This window comes from Mirounga angustirostris, unplaced genomic scaffold, assembly GCF_029215605.1.
Source record: "Mirounga angustirostris isolate CCGP_5_RB_7025 unplaced genomic scaffold, mMirAng1.0.hap1 SCAF_10, whole genome shotgun sequence".
Lineage (NCBI taxonomy): Eukaryota > Metazoa > Chordata > Mammalia > Carnivora > Phocidae > Mirounga > Mirounga angustirostris.
The window spans coordinates 130,388,147-130,410,545 of NW_026991718.1; the positions used below are offsets into that span (position 1 = coordinate 130,388,147).

Below are 22,399 nucleotides of genomic sequence, written 5' to 3' on the forward strand. Positions count from 1 at the left end.
TGAGATTTAAAAGAAGAATTGGGAAGATATTTTAATTTATTGTGTGGGGTTGTTTACTAGGTCAGCCTCATTGTTACACAAATCCAAGGAACTGGACCTGCTAGAAATTTCCAGAATCAACAAAGGCCATGAGTCCAACCTTCGTGTTTTACCAAGATGCTCACTTCAAACAGAACTGGACAATCAGACAAAATTACACAACCAAGGCAAATCTCAGTTTAGTGACAAACATATTCAGAAAACGTACATCCGAGCTTTATGTAAGTCATGTATTAATTCTCCTCTCTCTTGCCTTGTTGTAATTTCAGGTGATTTCAGATGAGCGCAGAAAACATTATGAGGAGAATCACAAAAATAGAGCTATGGCTGTCCTTTCTCCATGTACTCTCAAAGAAAATCAGCTGCCAGGAGCACAGAAAGTCACAAATACATCTAAGTACAGGGGATGAGCTTTAGAATCAACAAACACCTGAGTCTGAGTTCTGGTGCTGCCATTTTCCAGCTCTGTGACCCTGACCGAATCACTTAAACACACTGAGTCTACATGCCCTTCTCTGCACGGTGGGATGGGAATGTGTTGCATGGAGTTTTTAGGCTAATAAATGAGCTAAGGCATGCACTGTGCTAGGATGGTGCTGGCCAGGCCACTGGCAAATGATACATACACAGTAGCTATTATCATCATTACTATAATTATTAACCGAGAGTGCCAAGTGACCACAGAATCTCCTGTAAGGGTAGAAAGGAACACAGGCTGCTGCGGAGATAGAAATTGAAACCTCCCGAAACACAACTCTGTTTTCATAGTCAGTACTTGGGGCAGAATGGGAGATCAAGAACTTGAGCTGGAAGACTCCTGTTCTTGTTTTTTTTTGTTTTACAGTCACCATTACAAACCATCCTCCTTTTTCCTCCAGATGGTCAATTTCAACAGGTTTTATTAGATTTCTAGATTGAAGGTAAGCAATGGAAGACCGTGATTTCCTGGCTGTATCCTCATTTGGATCTTATATGTGCTCAATATTAAAGCTCACAGTCCCTCTCTGTGCCTGAGAACATGATTCCAACAAAGAGCTTCTTACAAAACGAATGGTCTAAAGAAAGACAGGAGGAGGACTAAATGAAACAGTAGGTGACAAGGGTTCAGAGGAGGAAAGCACTTTTCAAGTACAGGGTGTTATTAATATTGACAAATTATAAATCTATATCTCTATATTCCCATCTACCACCGTATGGTTTCATCTGCCTACCTGGTTTGTGGGCACATGAATAGACTTCTCCACCCACTCACTTTATAAAAATATACTGGCACTTCAAATATCCAATTTCTTGACATACACTTGAATTAATACATATGAGAATCTTTTTCTATTTAGGGTATGACAGATGTCTTAGCTACTTTTTGCAATTATTTTGAAAATCTGTAGGAGCCCATAGGATTTTTGTGAAGTGATAGAACTACCTGTGTTGGATGCAGTGCAAGGACTTAGGGGACTCTATTTATTTTTCCTGAAATATACTTATTTTTCCTGAAATAAGATTATTTAAAAAATGATATTCTTTCCATTTCTATTTTTTATGAGAGGTTAATTTCTAGAAAGAAAAAGATCTCTTTAGAAATAACCTGGGCGATGCAGTTATTTTTTTTAAATATGCAACCATGAGTCACAGTGCCATGGGACAGCAAAATATGTTTTCTGAGAGAAATTTAAGGGAGGCCAAGGCGAGGAGGTAGAAAATCAAAAATGATTTGATGAATGGAGACATTGATTATAAAACAAAGGTGACACATTTACAATTGAGCTTCCTCTTCTATTAAATCAATTATTTTAAAAATAACTTATATTTTTCTAACAATATATAACATCATTTTGAAATGTCCACTTATTTGGCTCAAAAAATAAAAAATGAAAACCTCAGTGATGAGTCAGATGTTGTCTCGATTTTCAAGCCCTGAGAGGAAGGGTTGGTTTGGTTTTGCTTTCTCCCGCATAAATCTGGACTTTAAATTAGTTTGGAAGTCATGCAATGTTCGCTCAAAGTGTTTCCTGAAACGATTGCTGAAGCCAACTTCCAGGAATGCATGCTGTGGGGGATATTAGCCCATATGCATAAAGGTAGGTGTGCAAGGATGTTCATCAGGTTAGTTAGTGAAGGACCTGAGATCAATGTGCATGAGACACATGGTGGGTGCTCACTGCATATGGCCTAGAGTTAAAAATAAACATGTTTTCCTCATTGGGCTTTATTCTCCGTGAGGACAGGGGCCACGTCTACTTACCGTTATATCCCAATGTCTGGAATACAGTGGGTACTCAATAATTCTTTGTCGAAAAAATGACCAAATGAAGTGCAACAAGTTGGAAACAAATCCAATGTCCATCAAGAGACAATGGTGAATCCCAGTATGATAAATCCAGATGATGTGATTCAATGAAGTTGTTATAAAGAATGAGGTAGCGCTATATCAAGGATACAACACCAAATACCCCCAGGGATAGGGCCAGGGACATAAATGAGTGAGCTGGGTGTGACAACAGGGAGTCGTGGGATCGCGGTGAACCGGAAAACCCACATCGTCTGTGTATTTGAATTATTCACAATGGTAATATATTTTTATAATGAAAACAAAACAGACTGCAAGACAAGAATCACTAGGGTATCTGGAATTTTTAGGGAGAATCCCCCAAGTCATGGAAGCTTTGGAGTTTCAACATTAATAAAGAGGAATAATGTTCAAGCTCCCAGGCATAACCCTTTCCTTGGACGGTAGATAATAAGAACAATGGACATAATAAGACCTGATGCTATGAATCCACTGAAGATTGCTCCGGAAAAATGTGTCCTCTTCTACCTCTATCCCTATCCTACGGAGAATCAATTATAAAGGACTCTTTTGTTTCCAACTTGTTCCTCTAACAGTTCAGAGGTACCCATTTCTATTGCTAGAAAATATCCCCCAGAAACCTCTAAAGGATAGCTCTGGAGGGTGAATTTAAGTAATGTGGGACCTCATTAGAATTCAAGGATTTGAATTGAATGGATGTAGTGGGTGGTTTAGACACCTTTCGTGTTTTATTTGGAGGCTCTTGCATTTTCTTGTCTTTAAGTGAAGAAGTCTCAGGTTGGTTATTCAGAAAGTCATACTATTTGCTATGTTGGGGGGGGGGTAATCTCTCAACTCCACCCAGAAATGGGAAAGTTGGATCACTCTCAATGTTATGATGAGCTATTTGGGGATGCCATTTGTAATGTCAATGGGTTGCCAGAAAAAGCCCAGATGTTCTTTTCTTTCCCGACATTGTGTAAAAATTGGTTGAAAAATCTCAGATCTTGATCCCCATTTTCGATGCCAAATTGCAGAGTAAATGACCAGGAACATAGATGGGGTCCCAGCCATATAGCCTGCTCACTACTAACTCTATCTACATTTCCTACTCTCCGAGAGTCCAATGATAAAGAAGATGATTCCTGTTGACAATTCCTAACAGAGTCATTTCTAATATGTCTCAGCTCCCACTGGCAAGGGTTTTGTGTTATGTTATGTTGTGTTGTGGACTAGAAAGAATTCCTTAACAGGCAGAGCCTGTGAAACTAAAGGGTTGCTTTCTCAAAGGATTAAATTCCCAAATACTCCTGAAAATAATGGTACACTATAATGAAATTCTTGTTTTTCATTAAAAGAGAATTAAACCAATGACCTTTTACATGGGCTTTTGCTCTTTGTCTTCCAACCAAGTTGGGTTTTGTTGCATTATAATTATTTAAGTTCTTGGTTGCTTTGTTATTTAATGTATATGACACTTCAGAGACACCAAATAACATCTGCCCACATTCTTTCCATTTTCTGCAGCTAAAAGCATGGCAAATTTACCAACTGAGTTATACACATTCACTATGGGAAAATTATGTTGTCACTTTATAATTGGAATTATTTATAAATCAGCTTTGTCCAAATTTGTGTCACTCACACATCACTTTCAGAATTTTTCCAACATCAGTATATAACTTGATCTATTTCTTACCTAGTCCTTTAAACAATGCCTTATGTTCTTTGTGTAAATAGATGTACTCTCAAAGGAAACTGCATATCATTACCATAATGAGAAAAACAATATCATTTGCCATACAGAGAAGGAAACTTTAAAAATAAATTAAATTGAAAGCGAACAGTAATATTAGCTTCTGCATGGATGCTGCTGTCTGCCAAAGCTCAGCACCCAAGACCAGCTCTTTCTTTGTTAAAAAGGGAGTTAGCAGGAATTAAGGAAAGATTAAGGAACATTAGCAATAAACTGAAACTTGCTCAATGATTGGGTCAGAAGGAGGAAAAGCAATTGTCTCCCTGAACACGAGAGATCACGTGTATCCCCTCTACACCACCTACAATTACGGCTCACCCCACCTGAGACGGGTCCTTTGCTCGCAAAAGCTGATCTGGGTATTTCAGCTTTCCTGGGCTGGAAACAGGTGGCTTACCATTTGTTTGAGAAACGCCATCAGGGAGGTTCTCGGTGGTTTTCGTTCTTCTCTTTTGAATCTTACTTCTGTGGGTTCGGGTGTGGCATCTCCTTCTTCGTTGAGATCCACTGTTTGTAAGGTTGATTCTACTTCCTCGAACTTTACAACCTCTACTGGTGATTCACACACCACCTGGTAATTATTTTGCCAGGTAATAAGACAGTGAAAAAAAAAAAACATTCCCCCAAACAGGCTTTATAAAGTGAGGGGTCCTGGTTGCCCCCTTTTCCACATGCTACAGGTTTGACCCAATGATCATTTCTACACAGGCACATCTTCGAGAAGGAACACCCATGTCTTACATTGTGCTTTCAAACAGTCAATTTCGAGAAAAAAGGCCAAATACGCTGACTCGGAGGTGGCAAAAATCCTGCTCCATGAGGTATAAGGCTTAGATAGGAAGCCCTTCCCAGGGACTGCCGTCCACAGCAGGCTCACTACCCCTTCTCTTCCAGGAGGCCCCCCTCTTTGGTCCACCATCGAGGTGACTTACCCCTGGCCTGTATAAAAATCAGAAGTCATCATTTCCTTAAAGGTCCAGCTTTGGAAATGGTGGCCATGATACCTTCCGTTGCATGCCCTAAGATCCCCTGCAACTGGGAAGACTTGTCCTCTTTGCGGAAAAGATAGTGTGAAGTCCACACTGGATTTAGCCGACTGGACCTCCTCCTTAACTTACTTCCCACCCCAACCCAGGACCGGTCATTTGCCTTTGTTTCTGAACCAAAGTTCCTGCTTTCAGAAGAAAACAGAACTTGGCAAGAACACCATGGTGAGGTTCCTGACGGCCCCCAGCAAGGTACCCAGGGAGCTCAGCGCCCCCTGAGGGTCCGCGGGGAGAAGGGGTGGCCAGCTATGGGGGGTTTGGATGCAAGGTCCGATTCCCCTGTGCTCTGATTCCAAATTCTGTTCCTTTGCCTTGCCTCACTCCATTTGTGCTGTGCCCTAGTCACATCTGGGCCAGTTTCTACTTTGCATTGATCCTTGCAACAGATTTAATTGGCCTGGAGAAGGCTCCATAATTTCTTTGTTTCCTCAGGCAGGGGCTGGCAAACGACTATAAAATCCATCCCAGAGACTGTTTTAGCACAGCCCTGAGCTAAGATGGATTTTACATTTTTTTTAAAGGGTTGTAATATGTTTTTAAAAGATGAAAGACAAGCAAGAGAGACTACATGTGGCCTGTTAAGTCTGAAACATTTACTGCCCGGCCCTTCACACAATAGGTTTGTCATCCCCTGCCTCAGAGGAAGGCTGTCTAGAGCCAAAGGCATCTTTGCATTTGTCTTTGCTGGTGCCGGAACCCCCAGCTTCCTCTGCGTCTTATACTTGCTGTCAGGGAGTGGGGGAAGGGACCTTAGGTATTTCCAAAAACACCTGTATGCTTGTGGAGAAATCATTTTCCTTTCCCTCATGCAGAATATGCCATTGGCTTGCACATGACCCCAGTGATCCAAACTGAGAAGGACCCTTGATTTCTGTATTGTCAAGTGAATCAGGAAGGTGCCCATTAACAAAGCAGCATGAGGGAACACCCTGAAATATGGCACCTAAATCACAGCCGTCTCTCTCCACCTTCCATTTTATAACATATTGACACGACTTCTAGCATCTTTCCTTTGTAGATAAAAATCTAGGTTGGGGAGTCATCCACTCAAAAGTCCGAACGCGGCAAGGCAGGCAGGTAAGATTGGCATGGATTGACCATAAGACACAAAGGAGCGGTTGGGGCTCTGTTGGACAAGTCAAGTTGTCCCATCTTGAGAAGGAAAACACTGGACCGCAAGTGTCTGTGAGAAGGCTTCTACTGTGGGCTGCCAGGCTCTGACCCAGGCCCATCTTGGGAAACCAGGCTGAGACTGAAGCCAGGTGACATACTGGGATTGGTGGTCAGACGTGGTCATGGATTTCCACATCTGGACCTGATTCAGTTCAGTTGCACTTCTGAAAAAAAGCTTCGGCCACCAGAGTCCAGGGGTAAGCCTGAAATGCAGGTCGTCTGACGCAGTGCTCATGAGAGCAGCCTGCAGCTCCAGCCCTGCCTGGTCCTACGTCTCCACTCCACCCCTTACGGAGGCTCTAGACCAAGGTCTCTACTCGATATCTCTGTACCTGGGTTTTTTCAATTCTCGGCTTGGACAGTATACACATCAGGAAGTTGTTTGCAAAATTAAATCAGGCATAAAGTTCTTAGAACAGTGCCTGACCCATAACAACCACTCAATTAATACTAGTGGTTGTTACTTGTGCTATTATGAGAGCTGTTTATTCCATGGGCCTGAATTATGAGCAATCCCACTTTTTAGAGATGATTTTAATATCTACCTCTTACTATGGCTGACATCATACAAGATATTTTAATATATTACCTCAGTGAATAGTTATTGAATTATTAAAGAGCCCAGAGTAAGTAACATTATCCCTATCCTAGAGATGAAGAATCTGAATGACTGAATGACTTGGCCAAAGTCATAGCACGGATAAGTAGCCATTTCAGTGAGGATGGTGTTGTGTACCAGTAACTGAATACCTAATAGTGATTTTACTAGTAATGGTATAGAACAAGTTTGCAAGTAGGAAGTTCTAGGATTGGTTTAATGGCTCCACAATGTCTTTAAGAACTGGGGCTCCTTCTATCCTTTGGCTCTGCCATCCTTGGCATGCTGGGTTTTCATCCTTTTATTTGTTACCTCATGGATATAAAATAGCTGCCACAGTTCCAGGCATCACATCCTCAACCTAATGTCTTAAAAAGGGGAGGAAGGCCACAGCAAAAGGTTTGCTCCAGATGAACTTCTGTATTTTGATTTCTTACCTCAGCTACATTTCACTGGTCAGAAGTGGTCACATCCTTACTCCCAGACAAGTTATTTGTTGAAAAAAAAAATGGGATAATTGCTTTAGACTAATCATGATCAAACACTTTGGGGGTGTGGTAGTTGCCAACCTTGCCTAAGATCAAAGGGAGAAGGGTGGAGAAATGGGAAATAGCCCTTAGGTAGGTAATGACCAGAGTCTGATTCATTGAATCTGAGTTCAGAATTATTCTACCTTTGAAGCATCAAGTTCCTTTTTTGTATGCAAGAGCCTAGAGGAAAAATTACATAATAAAATGATCAGACTGTGTGGCAGTAACTTCATCAATCAATTATTTGTTTGCCAATGGTTTTCTGGCTGGGCCTTTAAAAATTTGAGTGGTGTCAACTCATAAATCCTAGGCCAGAGTCCATTCTTCAAAACACAACTATTTCATAAGTCAATCAGAGACAGAAAATTATCATATGATCTCACTGATACGAGGAATTTGAGAAACAAGACAGAGGATCATAGGGGAAGGGAGGGAAAAATGAAACAAGACGAAACCAGGGAGGGAGACAAACCATAAGAGACTCTTAATTTCAGAAATAAACTGAGGGTTGCTGGAGTGGAGGGGGGTGGGAGGGATGGGGTGGCTGGGTGATGGACATTGGGGAGGGTATGTGCTATGGTGAGCGCTGTGAAGTGTGTAAGACTGATGAATCACAGACCTGTACCCCTGAAACAAATAATACATTATATGTTAATAAAAAAATTAGAAAAAAAAACACAACTATTTTAGTAGGAAAAAAAAAAAAAAAGCCTGGTGTTGGAGGGACTTCTAGAGACTCCCATTAACTTTGAAGTCAGGCCAAGAAATTGGCTTTCAGCAGCCAAGGAAAATCCACTGATTTCCAGTGGGGAAATCCAGAAGGATTTGAACTGAATTAGGAGCTGATTTGCATATACAGACATAGAATTTGGTTTTTGTTTGGATATTTTTCTGATATCCTTCCAGGCCAGGGTTTTGGAAAAAGTCATTCTCTATTTAGAAAAAAAAAAACTGCATCTGCACATTTTAATTTTGGGTATGATGGATATAATGAAAATCAGATTTGTGCTATATTTTAGAATCAAATCCCCCTTGCTTGATTTCAGGAGAGGGGATATTAGATTTTGCAGGAAGATGGCTAGTACGTTTAACACAGACAATACACATTAAGGGAGCAAAAGTGTTCACTTTTTTGCCTCAAATGTTATACTATATTTACTCTTGGAATTTGGATTATACAGTTTTCACTAGAACTTGAGTTTTGGAAACTGATTTATAGCAAAATAGATTTCCTCCACCTACACTTCCACCATAACACACAATATTGATACCAACAGTTTTTACATAAGAATCTTTTAAAGAGGCTGCCTGATTTAATTTAGAACGTGATTATTTGGTTACAAAGACCTGGGAAAGATTTTATTTTTCAATCTAGGCGCCATTCTCCCTCATTCTCTTCATGGAACCCCAGTTTTATTTTAGGGGAACAACCCTCCTTAACTTTAAGCCCGCGTGATCAGGATGCAGTTGTTCGAGCAGATCTAAGCCAATCCTAGCCAAGGTCTAGCTCCTTGACCATATGAGTTCAGGGATGGGAGTATGTGGCAGAATGTATTACTTTCCCAATTATTCACCCTGGCTTCCTGTAAAGGGATCATGCATCTGTGCCCACTGCTGGGTGACTTGCTTTGGCAAATGTAACAGGAGCAGACATGCCGTAAAGCAAGACTGAGTGGAGGCTCTCTGAGCCATCTCATGGTTCACCTCTGGCTGTCTTCTCTCTTGTCACGACAATCGCACGTCCTTGATGAAGGGGATGTTTTTCTCAGTCTAGATCTCAGCAGGACGAAGCCACGTGGATCAGCCACAGCCACCCTATGGCTGCCATGTAGCATGAGTGAGGGAAAAAAGGATCTTTGTTGTTGAACGCCAAGTGTGGGTCTTGGATGTTACCGCAACACAGCCTGGCAAGAGCTGACTCACAGAGCCTGTGAACCCACGTAAGTCCCTGAAAGAGAACAAGCTCCAGCGCCTGCAGGGTCTCCACTGGCCCGATCTCTCCTTTACTCTGGACTGTGTGATGGGATGTGAGAAGAAAGGTAGCCAGGTCAGGAAGGCTGAGCCACAGGGAAGTTCTGCATCAAGACTGATTTAAAACCAGTGCTACTTCCCAGTGAGGAGTGACAATGAATTTCTTTTTTTTAAAACAAATCTAGGTTGGGTTGAGTTTCCTTTCCCTTGCAACTATGAGATTACTTACTAATCTCATAGGTAAACAACAGAAGTACCCGTTTCCTTCATCGTATAGGTCATTGGGATGGAAAGATTTTTTTTCCCCCATGAGTTAGAACATTAACTTAATTAAGCAATGGCCAAAATGTTTTCAGATTACAGCAGAATGATTCAGTAGTTTCTGTAGTAGATTTTATTTCTGATAGGACCAGAAGCACATTCTAGGAAAAGCACTAAACTTCTGAGGGTTTCAAAAGCTTTGTTTTTCTCTTCATAAAAAACTTTGAGAAACGTGGAAATCACTGTCTTTTGCTTCGCATTAGTTGATAGATGGGTTATAGAAACTGATGGTAGAGAAATTAAAAAATAAATAAACCCAACCATATTTTAGCCAGAAGTTGCTAGTTAAAGGACTCTTATAATAGGATTAATCACACCTAATGGTCCTGTTTGGAGGTTTAGAGTACTATGCGTTGTTTTGATTAATGCCATCTCTCTTATTTGGGAGGAGGAAATTAAACTAATTATTTCACACGTGCCTTCATTCCATATGGGCACTGAGTCAGCTGACAGATGTGTAATTTCACAGGGCAAAATAATCACTGATTGCTGGGAAGCGCTCACTCATCACATCATAACTCCTTTGCACTAACAGTTACTGCAGGGGCGGCAAACTCTTCCTGCCAAGGGCCCTGTCCCAACTACTCTACTCTACCATTGAAGCAGAAAAGCAGCCATAGATGATATGAATGTGGCTGTGTTCTAATAAAACTTTATTCATAAACAGTGAAATGTGAAATTTGTGTAATTTTTTTAAAACAGGTATTCTCATTTTATTTATTTATTCATTTATTTATTTAGAGAGCATGAGCATGGGAGGGGTGGGGAGGGGTAGAGGGTGAGGGACAGAGAGAATCCTCAGCAGACTCCACGCTTAGCACAGAGCCCCATGTGGGGCTCGATCTCACTACCCTGAGATCATGACCTGAGCTGACATCAAGAGTCAGACGCTTTGCTGACTGAGCCACCCAAATGTCCCAAATTTGTATAATTTTTAGTACCCTGCAATATCATTCTTCTTTCAATTTTTTCATCATTCAAAATGTAAAAGCCATTTTTAGCTCGTGGGCCACAGGGACACAGACAATGGGCTGGAATTGGCTTGTGAGCTGCAGTTTGCTGTCCCCTGACTGACTGAATTCTTCCTGTGTTTCAGGCCCTGAAGTATGCACGTTACATGCCTTGTTCCCATTTAATTCTCACCAGAACCCTAACGGGTAGGTAATATTATTGTGGCCATTTAAGAGATGAGTAAACTGAGGTTCCAGAAGTGGCACAGCTTGGGGATGATGGGCCCAGAATCACTACTTTTAGCCTCATTCCCTCCAACTAACAGGCTGTTAGACAATGAAATGTTGGAGCTTCCAAACAGAAATGTTACTTGTAGGGCCAAGTAATTTAAAGCCATTTTGATCACGTTTCTTTATTTTCTTGAGAAAATACTTTGCTTTCTTTAATATCTTCATCAGCTTTTTTGTTCTCTTTTGGTGTCAGTAATTTAACTTTTGTTTCACATTTATATTTCTGTTTTGAACATCACATTAGAAAAGGATATACTTCCTCTTTGTCTGTCAAAGGTCAACTCTGCATGTTAGCACCCGAGCTACAAGGGGTTCCTCAGACAGGCAACTGCACACAAACATCTAAACACAAGTTTCTCTTCAAAAAACTCAGAGCCTCAAAGCTAATTGATGCTTCAGACTTAGCCTGCAGCTTTTAAATTTAAAGTTCATGGGGAAAAGGACTCACAGAGTTCTTCCTCACATGTTGGTGAAATAGAGGCTTCGACTCTATAGAAAAGAGCTGGTAAATTCATGAGAATTTTCTGGAATTATGAGAGATCTGAGCTTTGCCGAGCTACTAAGATTGAGTCAAAGGAGAGGGTGAGGGGGAAAGAAAAAGAAAAGAAAAGAAAAGAAAAGAAAGAAAGAAGAGAGGAAGAGAGGAGGGAGGGAGAGAGGAGGGAGAGCAGGGATTGGGGAGGGAAAGAAAACATTTGCAACAACAAAAAAGCAGATCTGAAAGATCTTTCTCCTAACAAGAATTATAACATAGCCATTCTCATTTTCAATCCACATCACATCAGGCAACATTGCTGGAACGTACTTGGATTCTCAACATCAGTTCAATGCCAGCAATTAAATAAAAATGAAAACACAAGCCTCATCCAAGGCTAACAAACAAGAGACACCTAGAAAGAGCCAAACATACTTTGCTTTGGCAAAGTGATCACGATCAGTTTCTCTCTTAAGGAGCTGTGAACTCACTTATCCCCACTTCCAAAATTTTCCAAAGACTGTACTTCTTTCAGAGCAGAGAGCTGCTGACTCATGAGGACAATTTATTAATCTCCCTGGAAGAGGTTTTGGAAAACTACATTTCTGAGGTGCCTCAATGGAGCCATCCCCTTCAGATGTGAACACACTGTCTTGAAAGTTTGGACAGCGAGGCTCAACCTACGTCTCTCAGGTGGAAATCCGAGAAGTCAGCTCTCCTGCCCAAGACCAACAGCCTCACCATCGAGTGCAGTAAGATGCTCTCATGCTTGATGCCACTACCTGTCCTGGGTACCGCCCACAGTTAGTAGAGAATCTGGGTTGCCATGGAAATAGAGGAGAAAGAGCAATCAAGATGGAGGAGCCCAGCGTGCAGCATCATTGCCCCTTAAGGATGTGTGAGGATGTTCTTAGGATTGGTAGACTCTTTCAGCCCCTAAATGTTAACAAATTGTAAAGACACTCGCTCTGACATTGTGTTTAGTTTGCATTGATTCAATAGGCGGTACAAATATTCACCCAGTGTTATTCCCCATTGGTCCCTAATCACATGAAAGGGTGAAAGAGTCTACAGCAGATGGGAGACATTGGAGCATGCAAGAACATGGGACCCCAGAGCTGAAATGCCCAATGAATGGTCCAGCATGTGGAAGATGAGCATGGAATGATTCTACCATTTAACACATGACTTACATTCTCCTCTGCGGGGACTGAATCCTCTTTAACTGACTAAAGGGGAGATAAAAACAAAAGTAAGAGTCAGAATGTTACCCCCCAAAATGGAGAGTTAGTTGGGCTTGCAGCCCTCTGGTGCCATTCTTGGACATTGAATTGCTTACACATACCTGGTTCCAAAATGAACCTGAAGGAGGCTTACACAAGAGTAAACAGTACAGCAAGATAATACAAATTGTTCTGTATTTTTAACATGCAGTGAAGGGAAAATAAACACCCAGATGCAGCCAGGACACGAATGGAGTGAGGAGAAGGGGTTGCTACAGAAAACACAAACCACAGCCTGGGCTATGGGTTAGGGACGCATTTGCCTTAACATTTTCTGGTTGCTTGCTGATGAAAAGAAGGAAAAGGATCGATCATACAGGGCACAGTTACTGTTAGGTAAAAACAAATGAGCTGCTCAGGAAAATTGCAGCAGAAAGTCCAGAGAAGTCCATCCCATGGTAATCACAGAGCAAACAGGCACTGAGGTCATGAGCGAGGTCTTCAGCCTAATTCTGACAGTGGCCGGCATCAGAAGCTGCTTCCTACATGCCCCCTCCATATGGGCCAATGTCATCATGGCCAAGTTCAATCTGGTTAAAACCCTCCTCTGGAGGCCCAGAGGGCTGGGGTCCAACACACCCAACTTCAAGCACTGTTCCTCCCTACAGTAATCCTGGCATTCACAGTCCTGTCTCAAATTAGGAGAGCGATTGGCCCAATGCTATCAAAGGTCAATGACACCACCATTACATCCATCTGCTAAGCTTCAACTGTGGAGCTCATCTTTGCCGTTGTTCTTAAATTTGGCGGGGGGGTGGTGGTGTTCATAGACTGCTTTAAGACTCACTTGACAGATCTGGACTCTCTCCCCAGAAAAATAAACAGAAACAAAATATTTTGCAAATAATTTTAGGGTGTTCATAGACCATCTCTTCTCTTGGATTCCAGGCTAGGAGCTCTTCCCTATATTCGCTCTGTTCCAAGTCCCGTGTTTATTTTTACCTTTAAAACACGCAGTAGGAGGGGAGAAAGGAATCGACATTCACAAATACGTCTTCTGCATTTTGCAAACCAGTTGTATGCAGGTGCTTTGTAGACACCCTTTCACTGAAAGTGGCCCCAAGCGATAAGGATGGTGATCCTCACTTACCGTGAGAAATGGAGATACAGGGAGGTAAAGTCCCTTGTTCAAGCTGGCGCAGCTAGGAAGTGGTGGAGATGGTTCTAAGAGCCAAGTTTTCCCCCTGCCATAATGATTTCAAGGGTCAGAAACACATCTTTTAGTAACTGTGTGAGCTTCTCTCTTCGTGACCAGATTTGCTTTCTCTCTAGATGAAATTTTCAGCTTGGACCATTTATCAACAGTATTTCTATTGAACCCATTCTTTGAGCCAAGCTTGGATCTCACATGTCATGTGTACCTGCACCCTGCATGGTGTCCATGCTCAACACACAATGACAAATGAAGGCCTCGGGCAGCTTCTTCCTTTTCTCCTTATGTTTTCCAGCTCATAGAAAGCCCACAAGTGGAGGAGCCAGAGGTACCAGATTGCAGGCCGCTCTTCTCCACTCTTGGTGGGTCCCGTGTGATAGATGAGCTCTCAGATGGAGGGCAGAGGACTTGATTCTTTCACATCAGAAATATGTTCAGAGATGAGAACAACACTTGCGCAGCTCACTTCAAGTCCCACCTCTGCAGACCAAAAGGTGTTTATTGGGTTCTCAAGCTCTCCAGTCAGTAGAACCTAATCAGGTGTGGGGCTAATCAGGAAACACAGAGGGTGGGATTCCCATTAAAATCTCAAAACCAGAAACTTCTGATCTTCTTCGATGTGCTGGACATCTGGCTGTTTTATGCTGAGTCAACAAACTGTCCAGCCTCATTCACGATAACCACAAAAAACTCAGTTTGAAACTGCAGGATCCTGTTGGGGCATTTATATTTGCTGAGAATAAGGACCCAAACACAGCCCCTGAAATGCATCAGTCTAAACTTGCATAGCAAGGGCTCCTGTCCTTTGAAGAGCACATTCAAAAAAGAATGTTTCTTTCAAATACTGTCACATGGTAGCACTTAAGCCAACACACATCCTGCTGCTAGTGGGTCTTCTGGAAGCATCATTTTGATCATGTGACAGCTCTTCTGTGTTCACTGACTTCACAGTGGCCCTAAGACCTTTCCTTAAGCCTAGACATTTCAGCCCGCCTTTCAAGTGCTTCCAGAATTGTCTGGCCATATGCCAGACTTTCTTAACCAGGGTTCCCAGGGATTCTGGGATCAAATACAGGAATCTGTACTTGAAACAAGTAACTCAGATGATTCAGAGGACTTTTAAAGTTCTCTTAGTCTGTTTTGACCTATACCAACTGCTACCTTTTCTAAACACCCAGAGCATTCGTAACCTGCAGCCCACACATGAACACTGGATTCTAACATCCTTGTTCTGGAACGGGGCCAGTCACTTTGCATTCATTTTTCTCACTCCATCCTCCCAATAATCACGAAAGGTGGTGTCACTGCCTGCTTCCACAGCTGAGGAAGGCAAGGCACGGAGGATTTAAATGACCTGACCACATCCAAACAGCCTGGAGTTGTCAGAGCTGAGACTGGATGATGGGTCTCTTTGGCTTCAGAGCACCCATTATTTCCCACATCATTTGTGTCCTCCAAAGGAAAGCAGAAAAGGCGATATTTTGAAGATATTTCCAATGTATCATTTACGAATTGTGTGCACGCACACAGAGGGTCTCTCTGTGTACAGTTAGTAGATTGGCATAACAACACGGTGGGAGAAACATGTTCCTATTTACATAAAAGAAAACAGAGGCTTGGAGTGGTCCAGCAGTTTGTCCAAGGCTATGCAGTCCAATCTTTCTGATTCTGTCTGTTATGCAAGATTTGCCACGTACCAGAATTTTTCAAGATCATTTATTCCAACCCTTCTACAGATGAAGAAAAAGAAACTCAAACAGGGTGAGTAACTTCTGTGACGTCACAGATCAAATGGTACCCCAAAGAACCCAAAACAATAAGGGGCATATGTAGAGTCCAGGTAACTGGATTTTAAACATTTTTTGGCAAATACGCCATCATTTGAAATTAATCTTCTCAAAGGTTATTTGTGTTATTTTTGTTTTATAATAAGAACGACTTCAGCAATCAAGACTATAAATCAAAATAACTTATAATTTCATATCCACAGCTCGTTAGGGGGAAAATTTTATTTCTGATGTTCATATTGTAGACGTATACACTTCAAAGTTAGTTTGTTTAAAAGCTTCCCAGTTAAAAGAGGAGAAGAAAGAGTTTGGATTAGTGGAAAGATCAAAATTTTCTAGCATTTCTCTTTGTTTTTTTTTTTTTTTTTTTTACAGTTTTTACAACAGTGATTTTATAACCAAAGCTTATCTAATTTAAAGAAAAGAAAACGAAGGTCTTCATTTTGTTTTTGACTAGAACATAAGTCCTCCCTTGAGAATGTAAGCTACAGAAGGGCAGCAAACTGTTCGCTTTTCATCTTTTCAATGCTTTAGCACAAAGCATTTGACACAAAAAAACTCAGCACAGAGGATACTGACAATATTCTTGCAGGAGTGCATCATCCCTATTTTACTTCCATAGAGAGCTGTTCTTTCTGATCAGGTGGGAGAAGGAAAAGCAAGATTTACGGGTGATTTGGGTTTTCGCTTCTCTTCATTATTTTTAGTCAATGAAAGAAATAAAGCCAGATAATAGTGAAAAAGAAAAAAAACAGCGAGACTGAACTCTATGAAATCTGACCATTAGGGGAAAGAATGTCAAGTGGTCCTGTCTTTTTTTCTCAATGGAAATAGCTTGAATTTCAAAGAGGAACCAATATATGCCTTATAGACCCCAAAGATAAGGACAGATGAAGTATTTGAGGCTTAGTAGCTTAGAAGCTTCCCCAGACTGGAGGGTTTGGAGAAATGAAGAGGTGGCCATGGTTAGTGTGTCCACAAGCCCGAGCACACAGGAGATAAATAACATAGGTTTGGAAGGACTATTCATTGGCCACTTTTGTGCGAGGCATGGTGTTAGGGGTTTTGCGGGCATGATTTCATTAAATCTTCATTTCTATGATGAGGTACTATTATTACTTGTATTTTTTAAAAAATATTTTATTTATTTGAGAGAGAGAGAGAGAGCAGAAGCAGGGGGGAGGGACAGAGGGAGAAGCAGACTCCCCGCCAAGCAGGGAGCCTGATGTGGGACTCGATTCCAGGACCCTGGGACCACGACCCGAGCCACTGGCTCAGCACCACCCTTAGTCTGTGCCTTTTCCAACCTTCTCCTCCTTCCTTCCCTGTCTCCCTTCTGCCATGTCAGACCCTCATTGTGGCCTGAAGGCTCTCTCTACCTCCTCCTGTCCCCTCCCCTTTATCCTTCACGGTGTTTTCCTCCAATAAATCTATTGCACATCAATTCCATCACAGTGTCCCTCCTTGGAGGGTCCGAATTTACGATTATGTACTCAAGATCAGTACCATTCATTATGTGACACTTTCCTTTTAATTGGATTACTTTTTAAACTAAATGTAGATAGTCTCACCTTAGGCAAAATATATATTAAATCTTGAGTTTGATGTGCTAGGTCAGTTTTTCTAATGCATTTTTAATATATATAATTTTTAAAATAAATGATGTTTGAATATGGGTTGCTTAAGCCATCTTCCTGGCCACCAATATGCACATGTGACTCACTTGGGAACTTTTCCCTACATTATATTGCTGATAAAAGGTTTTTAAAAATAAGTAATTGGTGGTTGGAATGGAAGGAGGATTAGAACAGAATGCCAAATGACATCACCCAAAGTTTTCATTAAGTACTGGAGTTTGTGTTCTGGGCAGAACCCAGTAGAAGATTTCTGTACAGTGGAAAGCCAAGAGAAAAGAGTTCCAGAAATCCAGCTGGATTCTGGACCAAAGAATAAAACGAACACCATAGGGGCATCTGTATTTATCACCTGCCTTGTACTGAGTGCTAAGTGGCAGGGCTGTTCTGATGAAATCACTAGATTTTTTTTTTCAGCTCTATGAATTATATTCCACTCTCTCACCCATGACGTCTTGCTCATCTTTTGGCCACATTTAAAAGAGGCAAGAGTTCTGAACACGTGTGGCAGCTGGGGTATGCTCAGCAATGATGATCAAGGACTGGCTCGCAGACTGACTCAGCCCCACCCACCGCACTCCCTTGTGCGCCACCCTAATTCTAGAGGGAAAAAAATGAGACAATGTTTTGAATGCGCCTATATAGTTTTCCAAAAGGAGAGTGAGCCTTAGTTGTTCCTAATGACTGATTATATCTTGCTGGGGAAAGAGAGAGGAAGCCCAGAGGTGGTTCAGCTCACTGGAGGAGACAGTGCTCAGAGGAATCCAGGAGGAAGCCGGAGTACTAAGCCATTTTGGAAAGAAAATGAAATCACGAAATACCACAACTGTCTGTCATGAACCGGAGAAACTCCAAGAATGAAAAAAATCAACGTGTTTATTTCCTTTTCTTTCCCATGAAACACATGCTTCTAACACCATAGGCACTGCATTCTTCCCAGGAGTAAATTACAAGTCTTCAACTCAATGGCTAGTTGAGTCATTTCAGGGAAGAAAAATAAACTCTGGACTTGGTGAGCACATAGATTAGCCCAATTGAAATAATTTCTCCAGTCACCCTAGCCCCAACTACTCTGCAAGTCTTGAAAATAGGACTTACCTTTTTCCAGAACAGTTTGCCCAGAGGCAGAGAGGTGGGTCCCCCCTTTTCCTTGGCAGCTTCCTTTGTAGTGTTGGTGGATGTAGGGTTCTTGGCCTCCCCTCTGCTCTCCTGGGATATAAAGTTCGCTTTGTCTGACTTGACGTCAGATGAAGTGGCTGGCGACTTTTCAGCACCCTTTAGAGTTTTAAAAAAAATTAAAATGACCTCAGGATTTCAAAAGCGAAAGATCTCTTTTTTTAATAAGCATAGGCTGGGGTTATGTATGTTAATTTTCTTTTTTATAATTTTCTGTACTTGCAAAGATGCTATGTGAATATGGATTTGTGTTAAAATTTTGGAAAAGTCAAGATAGTTTCCTTTTGCAAAAGAATATATATTATGTTCATGTAAGTCATTAGGAATGAAGGTGCTGGTAAGAGGCACTTGCCTGTGAGAAACATTAGTTTGTGTTGAGGTCATTGGTCTTCAAATGGTTTTGATGATGTTCCCATCAGTAAAAACAGTTTGAGCATGCACCTCTGATACATGCCTGTTTGCTTATATTATACATGTGTACTATTTTACTAATCCAAATGTGAAATTAAAGGGGTTAAAATAAATATAAGGGACATCATTTCCAACTCTTAACTTTGATTTAATAATCACAATCAAAGATACCAGTGCCAGGCACTGTTCTAAACAATTGGATGTTCTTTTTTTTTTTTTTTAAGATTTTATTTATTTATTTGAGAGAGAGAGAATGAGAGAGAGCACATGAGAGGGGGGAGGGTCAGAGGGAGAAGCAGACTCCCTGCCGAGCAGGGAGCCCGATGCGGGACTCGATCCAGGGACTCGATCCAGGGACTCCAGGATCATGACCTGAGCCGAAGGCAGTTGCTTAACCAACTGAGCCACCCAGGCGCCCACAATTGGATGTTCTAACAAGAGTTCTATGAGGGAGGAAGTGATTATTATGTTAATTTCACAGAGAAGGAAATTTTGGTCCCAGGTGGTCAAAAAAACTTTCCCATGACTACACTAATAAGGGGGCAGAGTTGACATCAAAATCCGGGGAATCTTGATACCCAAACCCACGCTCAGACCCCCTCCTCTACACTACACCACCTCCAACAAACCAAGGTCTCCCCACTCCTTGTGCTATTGTACTCATGCAGGGAGAAAATATCTAAAAGAGCTTCACATTGGGAATGTAATAATGACAAAAAGCCTGAGAAACCCATCTACACTCATCAGTTTCATTGGGAAATGGGCAGTCCTCTTCTCTTTGCGCTGGGAAAATACCCAGAGACTCTTGAAAACCATTACAAGGAGATAACTCTATTATATATAGAATAATATAACTGTAATATATTGGTGAATTGTTTGTTGACTATGCATCTCCCTGCCCAGACCATGAGGTTTGAGAGTAAGAGTCATTGCCTTGGACTCCATTACATCCGTAGCTCCCATCAGGCCCAGTGTCTGCCACGAAATAGGCATTAAATAAATAACTAAATAATTGTACAGAAAGGACCAGAGAGAGGGGCGCCTGGGTGGCTCAGTTGGTTGAGCAACTGCCTTCGGCTCAGGTCATGAGCCGGAGTCCTGGGATCGAGTCCCATATCGGGCTCCTGGCTCGGCGGGGAGTCTGCTTCTCCCTCTGACCCTCTCCCTTCTCATGCTGTCTCTCTCTCCCTCCCTCTCTAATAAATAAATAAAATCTTAAAAAAAAAAAAAGAAAAAAGAAAGGACCATAGAGAAATGCCTACACAGGATCCTACTATGTTATGTTTCTGCCCACCCTCCCCCTCCTAAGTGGGCTCTAGAGCCATAGACCACCCACAGTCTTTTCTCCCTGCCCATCCATCTCTTCACTTCCCAAAGTGCCCCAGATGGTGTTCTACCAGCATCAACTGAATATTAATACTCTTCGTCTGCATTATGGAAGAGATTACAACGACTCTGTATTTTTTGGAATCAGCCTCATAGGGTTGCCAGATTTAGCCAATACTCTCAATAATAAGAATATAAGACACCCTGTTAATTTGAATTCCAGATCAACGAAGAATACTTTTGAAGCATAAGAATGTATATCCCCAGAATTGCCTGGGGCATATTTATATTTATACTAAACAATTATTTGCTGTTTATCTGAAATTTGAATTTAACTGAGTGTTTGTATTTTATCTGGCAACCCTACCCATGGAAATTCTAATATATTAGATTTGGAGTTTACAGATCTAATGACTTTACCTTCTTCCCTAATAAGTGTTCATCTTGTTTCACATTTGGGCATGGGAGAGGGGAGGGGTTAGTTAGGTGTAAACATTATACCAAGAAGTGGAAAACAATGAATATGAGGCAGAGCTTAGGAATCACATGAGCTAGCTACTAATATTTTAGCGCCCTGCAGAGAGCATGGACATCAGGAAAATGTGAATGGGAAGACGAGCATTTCTGGGCATGGCAAAAAAAAAAAAAATCCTGGATCAACGCCTTGCCTGTGTGCATGTTGTCATGTTCAGTGTTTGAAGAACATGTGAAAAAGTTTGATTCTGAAGCATAGCATGTGATTAAGCCAAGAGAAGAAGATCCCAATTCAGCAAAGGAAAGCTGACATTCTATTTATAACAAGAAGCTTATTTCACTTATCAATTCCGGGACTCCCCACTTTTTTATACTAAGAAAAAAATTTTTTTAAGAAAATTCTTTTTATAGGAAGAAAAACTGAGATACAGAGACAATGAATTTAGGAGTTGATCCCCATTGGTCGCCATCGCATTTTTTTTCTTGAATTGCAAAACCAGAAGATGATGTTTTTTTTCCCCTGAATTTGCTTGGATTTCCTCTTTTCTGTCCAAGTTACAGCAAAATTGAGGATGAGCAGCACAGCCCCTCTACCCAGGCAACAGTGTCTGGTCCATTTTAAAGGCCCTATTTTCCTATCTTTTTGGATGACAGAATCATAAGGTGAAGAAAAAGGAGGTAAAAGCCAAGAAGCTCTACCAAATTGTTGCATAAATGAGAACTGAGAACATTTGAGAATTATCTTCTTACTTTACATAAAAAGGCAAAACCTTAGAAGTCCGGAAAGGGGCACTTCTTCTTCTTCCCAGTATTTTCTCCAAATCCTATCTTTGCCCAAAATGTAACTCAGTGGCAGGATGTGAGTCCAGTGATCTGGGGAGACCTTAGGAATACGGAACATGGGTGGCCCCCTTTTTGTGGAGGAAAGAGACTCTGGAGGCATGAAACTTAGCTGTGCATGAAATGAATGCCATCTGAAATGCAGCTATGAGGGAAAAAGTCGTACACTTTGTAAACTTTGAAGGCTCCTGACTCACAGAAGCTCCAAGTGGGAATTCAGCTGGGTTTCTCTGCACAAGGTCTATGACACTCTTCACTAGCAGTTAACAAATGGTCTCCCACATGCAGTTAACAAATGGTCTCCCACATACAGTAACACCACTTTTTAATCTCCAGCCCCCACCTCCAACCAACTGCAATCTCTATCCCTCCACTCCCTCTGTCTTTACAAAACAAAATAAACCTGTATGGAAATTCAAGTGTGGCTTCCTAATACAGTTTGCTTATGCAAATAAAGATTCGGCCAGGAAATCTATGGAGCTTTTATTTGCATACACAATCCTGGGGCTCTAATATCCAGCTGGGGATTTTTTTTTTTTTTTTTTTCATAAGTCCATTCAACTTAGTGGAGAATGGTGGATATTTTAAACAAATGTCCAAGCATGCTGGCCCAATTCAGGGATCTTAACTGCTGGTTTCAAACACTGGTGTCTTCTTAGACATTGAAAGAGAGAAATCTCCACAACTGACTTCTATGTTGTCCTCACTTCCCAAGGACATGGAGATGGAAACTGCTCTGCCTTCATTCATTGTTTTCTTGTGCTTGCATTTTTCTTTCTTTCTTTTTTTTTTTTAAGATTTTATTTATTTGACAGAGAGAGACACAGCGAGAGAGGGAACACAAGCAGGGGGAGTGGGAGAGGGAGAAGCAGGCTTCC

General features: G+C 41.5%; 1 protein-coding gene across 1 annotated transcript in view; it reads right to left on the minus strand.

The window, feature by feature from the left end:
* The window catches only part of BCAS1 (brain enriched myelin associated protein 1), a 111,974-nt gene that overhangs the window by 14,015 nt on the left and 75,560 nt on the right, over positions 1-22,399 (minus strand). The window contains exons 9-11 of the mRNA XM_064573556.1: positions 18,393-18,569; positions 12,631-12,666; positions 4,480-4,653 (exon numbers count right to left, since the gene is read on the minus strand). Of these exons, the coding sequence (XP_064429626.1) occupies positions 4,480-4,653; positions 12,631-12,666; positions 18,393-18,569 (387 nt within the window). The remainder of the gene's footprint in view (positions 1-4,479; positions 4,654-12,630; positions 12,667-18,392; positions 18,570-22,399) is intronic.